This window comes from Nematolebias whitei, chromosome 13 (genome assembly GCF_014905685.2).
Source record: "Nematolebias whitei isolate Nwh7 chromosome 13, NemWhi1, whole genome shotgun sequence".
NCBI classification, from domain to species: Eukaryota; Metazoa; Chordata; class Actinopteri; order Cyprinodontiformes; family Rivulidae; genus Nematolebias; species Nematolebias whitei.
In genome coordinates this window covers 42,314,028-42,319,646 of record NC_056510.1, presented here as the reverse complement: position 1 = coordinate 42,319,646, position 5,619 = coordinate 42,314,028, and the positions used below count along the sequence as shown (strand labels likewise).

Here is a 5,619-nt window from a genome sequence, read left to right as displayed (position 1 = left end):
TGGAGGCCTCCGGGTTCAACTGTCCCCCTCTTACAATGCTGTGATTGCTAGTATCACTCAGCCCTCTGTGAACAGTAAACAGCCATCAGTGTGCTAATGATCCATTGTTAGGCTGATGGTCCTTCTTGAGCATGTGATCAGCTGGTTTTGGTTGTCAGCAGCAAACTGGTTGATCCACTCTAAGAAGGTGCTATTTAAGAGACTGAGCTGAATACAGCTCCTCAGACTGAGGAAGTCTCTTGGATGAAAGATGAAACATTTCTACATTTTTTTGCTTTGTTTTGGGGTTTTTTTTGTTGTTGTTTTTTAATGTCCAGAGGACCAGATTTAACTTTTTTGGATTTTTCTACCTGGATTATTGAGCATGCATCAGGATATGTGAATAAGAACGTTACACATCTCTGAACTAATGAGTTCCCAAAGAAAAGCTGGGTTTTCTCAATAGTTTCCCCAAACTGTGGTTGCAGCAAATCAAAAGTTTAGGCAGAAGCTTCATGTCAGAACACAATGAGGCACCACACACAGAACAAAACAGAAAGTTCATGATGTTTAACACGTAAAGAAAAACTGAAAGTGATTTATCGTATTTTCCACCGTACACGTCGCACCGCCGTATAAGTCACATCGGTCCAAATATGTGTAACAATGTGTAAAAAACATCAATACGTTGCTTCGCTGTTTAAGTCGCAGGCATGCTCATTTATGCATAAACTGTGACTTATACGGCAAAAAAGACGATAGTTTGGTTTCAGGGTGCAGGGTGTTCTGCTTTGTGACCTGTTTTCTGAAGCTTTTTTCCACCACCTGTCTTCTGAGCTCTGACTAATCCAGTTACCTCCATCAGCCCTCAGCACCCGGCCTCCTTAAAATCCTCTTCATTTACTGAACTCATTCATTCATCCAGACGTTCTGCTGCACTCAGAGGCCTCACATTGACGTGAATTACATGAAAACAATTTCTCTCACAGAGGAACGTCAGCATGCCGACCGTTAAGAGCAAGAAGAAGAAGGTAAAGAACGAGGTCATTGATGCAGAGGAGCAGGGAGAAGGTGAGCGAGCAGAACCTGCAGCACCTGGCGGTTCTGCTGGACTCTGCAGAACCTGTTCTTTACCTCTCTGCTGCAGCAGGAACCGAGGTGGAGATGGAGACTAGGACCAACAGGAGTAACTCTGACAGCAAGGAACCTCTGAGCCCAGACCTGCAGGATGCAGCACCACAGAAGAAGAAGAAAAAGAAGAAGACGTCAACCATTGGTATTTACAGTTTTATTAACTTTTACACAAAAAATAAAACATCTGACTGGTTGGAAGATCATTGGATCATTTTATTCAAAGTTACTTGTGAATGGAGGTTAGGCTTCAGTAAATTTTTGTCCTAAATTGGTAAAAAAAATTAAAAATAAATAGACATCATACAATCTAACAAAGCTCAAGTATGCTAGTATATTTAAAATGTTATAAACTAAAACAAACTGAAACATTGTCAAAACTGACACTGTCTTAAAATCACACTTTTGGTAAAATATGGATAAAATGTCCAAGTTTGTTTGAATGAGACGAATTGTTTCAATCTAGAACAAATTGGCAAAGTCATAAAAGTGATTTAAAGAATCCAGTAAAGAACTAAATGAGTAGTGAGCCATAGAGGAGCTCTTCAAGATCACATTCAGCCTGAGGATCTGGTCACAGTGCTGACGTGCACTAAAAGACCATTAAATGGTTGTGACTTTTCATCCTTCCTCCCACAGACCAGCAACATGCATGTTAGGCTGATTGGTAACTCTAAATTGTCCCTAGGTGAGAGAGTGAATGGTTGTTTGTCTCCATGTGTCCCTGTGATGGACTGGAGACATGTCCAGGGTGTCCCCCGCCCCTCGCACAGTGATTGCTGGACATGGGCACCGGCGACCCCCATGACCCAAAATGGAAGAAGCGGGTAAAGATGATGGATGGATTTTTCATCCTCTTTCAGCAAAGCCCTCCACTGAGTTGTTGTTGCATAGAAAGGACACTAGTGGGCGCTGTGAGAGAGTACGTTAGCAGATGCTGTACGCAGGGTGACGAGGAAGAGCGGAACAGAACTGAAGCTGATCCACACGCTGCTTAGTTTTCCTTAATTCAATCTTGCAACACCACAACATGTTGTTCAGTGATGACTTGTTCTTTTTGCTTTTGTTTCTTTGTTTAGTTTTTATTTTTTTGTAATTTTGTGTCTAACATTCCTAAACCTACAAAAATTGTCAAGTGATGTAGCGTGTACAGCTACTACTGATGTGAGACGAGACGTTCAGTCACAGTATACTCTGAGGCAGTGATACCTTGAGCTATTATAGTTAGTAACTTTTATATTCCATTGTACTTAAACACAAAAACAACTTAATAAGTGACCGTGTTAGAGGATGTGTTGCATTTACCATGTCACATACAATGTGTTGATACTGTACTACATCACAGCCAGCGGGTTTTGACACAAATGGATCATATTTCCTCACAAAGTAACAGCCAGTTAAATATGAAATATGACGACGGTGTCCAAAGAGCAATCCACACTGTTATTACAGCTCCTCCTGACCAGCACCCAAACATCTGTGATCCAGCCACACATTTTAGTTTGAATCATACAAGGTCACATGAGAAACCTCATGCTGTGGTTCAACTTTATATGTTGGACTTTAGTTCTGCTGGGATGAGGCGTAAGAATCTGCAGAGGAAAGACCCAGAAGACTTCCTGACCAGACGTCCAGAACATATTTTCCAGCGTATAAGTCACAGTTTTTTGCATAGATTTGCCAACGTATACACTGAAGTGACTTATATGTTTTTGTTTTTTTCCCTGTTCATGATGTAATTTTTGACTGATACTTTAAATGTTCATTCATACTGACGTGAACCAGAGTAAACATTAGCATCTGCAGCTGCTAGAGGCACGAGAGGCCTCCTGGGCTTTGGACAACTTCCAGTAGATGTATATGTTGTTCCTGTACCACCACCCAAAAAGTTAAACTGAGACACACTTTTGTTATAATGTCAAGCAAACAAATAATTGTAAGTTTTAATCTTGTTTAATTTTTGGAAGAACTGCAACAGCGAGTCCTCCCGTGCACGCTCCCGCGGCTGCCAATCGATTTTTGGCACGACACCGGCCCACGTTTCCCGGGGGTCAGCGGTGACGCATAATGAACGTGACTTATGCTCCGAAGCAACTTCTATATGTTTTTTCCTCTTCGTGATGCTTTTTTTGACTGATGCGACCTATACTCTCAGGTCTCTCTTGTCAAGGAGTCCCCGAGGCTCAGTGGGATCAACCTGTCTGAATACTCCCGAGCGACTTATACACCGGAAAATACGGTACTTGAGTTCCTCTGTTGGAGGCACAAACACCTTCAACCAGGAGGAACATTCATCTGTTTGTAGTCAAGAACCTTTGCTTATGCATTTTTGTTTGTTTGTTTTTGTTTTGCTTAGGGGTCTTTAGGGTCTTGTGCTGCAATCACACATTTACTGACAGAGCTCGGCTGAACTACTGATGCCTCAGACAAGAAGCTGGTTTATGGGAATCAGACATCTCTCAAATATTCTCTCTTTTGTCTTTGTCCATGTGTTTCATGGTGTCTCTCCACAGGTGCCCCTCTGGTTTCTTACAGACATGAGAAACGTGCACTGTGATATTGTAGTGAAAGTTAAAGTGTATTAATTGATCTGCTTTGTGCTTTTAGACCAAGAAACGGAGCATTCTGACGTTCCAAATGGGAACTCTGCTGAGCCCATCATGGACAGAGAGGAACCCACGGTGGCCGTCACCAGGAAGACCAAAAAGAAGAGGTTAGTGTAAATGATCAATGATGAAGTTGTGAATATATGCAGAGGTGTTTTATTGCAACATGAGCAGAATTAAAGATAAAAGCGTAAAAGTCCAGAGGTTTTCCTCATTTTCATTTTCACCAGCGTTTCATTAGCACAGTCTTTTATTAATTCACCACAAACAGTGTCACAGACACAATAGTAAATTAGATGGTTTACCTAAAGCACAAAATCTGTTTTGAATATTAAGTAGTGACAAAATCTCCACTTTTACTTTGTCCACGTCTTGAATGGGTTCAAGTCGTTCTCTCGTGAGTCTTTTATGGACAGCAGCTGTCCTGTGGCTGAAGCAGACTGAATAGATTGCTCTGATGTTCTTATATTGTGTCTCAGGAAGCTGAAGTTGTCCGAGCATCACAGCAGCGACCTGGGAGCTGAAGATGATGACATCGTCTCCCAAACTCAGTCTCCCATCCCACAACATTCCCTGTTCTCTGCCCCTCACGCACACAGCCAGCCACCCGCAAAAGTGTTTGTGGAGAGGACCCGTGAGTACAAATGACCGCAGAACTGTTTCTCTGTCCTTTATACTCAGAACTTGGGAGCGTGCGTCTTGTCCTGCACTAATCGTTTGGGAATATTTAATCATAAGTCACAGCAGCAACCATGAGATCAAAACCAGCGCCTCCTAATGAACATCAAAGTTCCTGCTCAGTGAGAACCTGGATGAAACACGAAATGTTTCCAAGGAAACCATGCAGAGGATCTGACCTCACTTGGTTGGATTTTTCTACCTGGATTTCTGAGCATGAACTTTGATGTTTTGAACCGCTCTGGCCATGGCCGCCTCAGAGGAGCCGACAGGGGAGAGGGCGGACTCCAGAACCATCTTAGCACCATCAAACTGGTTGACCCACTGGTTGAGTTTGTTGTGGCTCCTGGGACTGATGAAGTCCTTCGGATGAAAGATGAAATGTTTCAACACAAAGAAACTGTCCAGAGGACCCGACTTAACTTAGTTGGACCTCCTGATGAAGTTTTGAAACTGTATAAGTTGTTTAAAGAGCAACAAATGTGTGATAAACAAATGATTAGTTCCAAATGTTGAGTGAAAATACAACCTAAAAATAGTATCCCAACAATGAGGGAACATTTTAGCCACTGTGAAGCTGGTTTCTTTAATAATGTTCTGAATAAATAACATCTTACTTGTTATGGATACTGGAAACAAGCAGAGATTGTGTCCATCAGGACCAAGCTAACAGCTAATGCAAACACTGATATTGTTTCTGTGCTAAAACAACTTCCATCTCAAAGATTTCAGAAACACTTTTTCAGAGAGATTTATTTGTCATACACATGTGGTACATGAGGTGGGATGAAACTGTGTACACAGGGTCCCAGTTACATCCAACAAAACACAAATTATAAAGAAAAACATCAGTAATATATTTTTCCACTTTACACAGAGTTATGTAAATATCTGCCAGCAGCAGCTAGCTTTAGCTTGTGCTATGGGAGGGCATTTTCACTGGTTTTTATTTTTTATTAAAAGTTATTTCTACAAACAGAGGTCATTCAAAGAGCTAATCACAACAGATAAGCTTTTGTTCCCATCTACAGAAACCCAACTTTAAAATATACGGAATATTCCTTTAACTCCATATTCAAGAAGATCAGAGTCTGTCACACAAACTTTGATTTGAGTTGTGATGATCAGGACAGAGACCCCAGGACAACATTTGTGTTTTCAGCAGCAGAAAAAGAGCCGTTGTACACAGAACTGTGCAAAAGTATTCAGCTGTTGTACACAGAAC

At 41.5% G+C, this 5,619-nt stretch overlaps 1 protein-coding gene across 1 annotated transcript in view; it reads left to right on the top strand.

Annotated features, from left to right (window-relative positions):
* The window catches only part of LOC119419721 (transmembrane protein 237A), a 47,549-nt gene that overhangs the window by 20,725 nt on the left and 21,205 nt on the right, over positions 1–5,619 (top strand). The window contains exons 2-5 of the mRNA XM_037687108.1: positions 969–1,050; positions 1,127–1,255; positions 3,718–3,823; positions 4,196–4,350. Coding sequence (XP_037543036.1) covers positions 981–1,050; positions 1,127–1,255; positions 3,718–3,823; positions 4,196–4,350 — 460 coding nt within the window. The 5' untranslated portion in view covers positions 969–980. The remainder of the gene's footprint in view (positions 1–968; positions 1,051–1,126; positions 1,256–3,717; positions 3,824–4,195; positions 4,351–5,619) is intronic.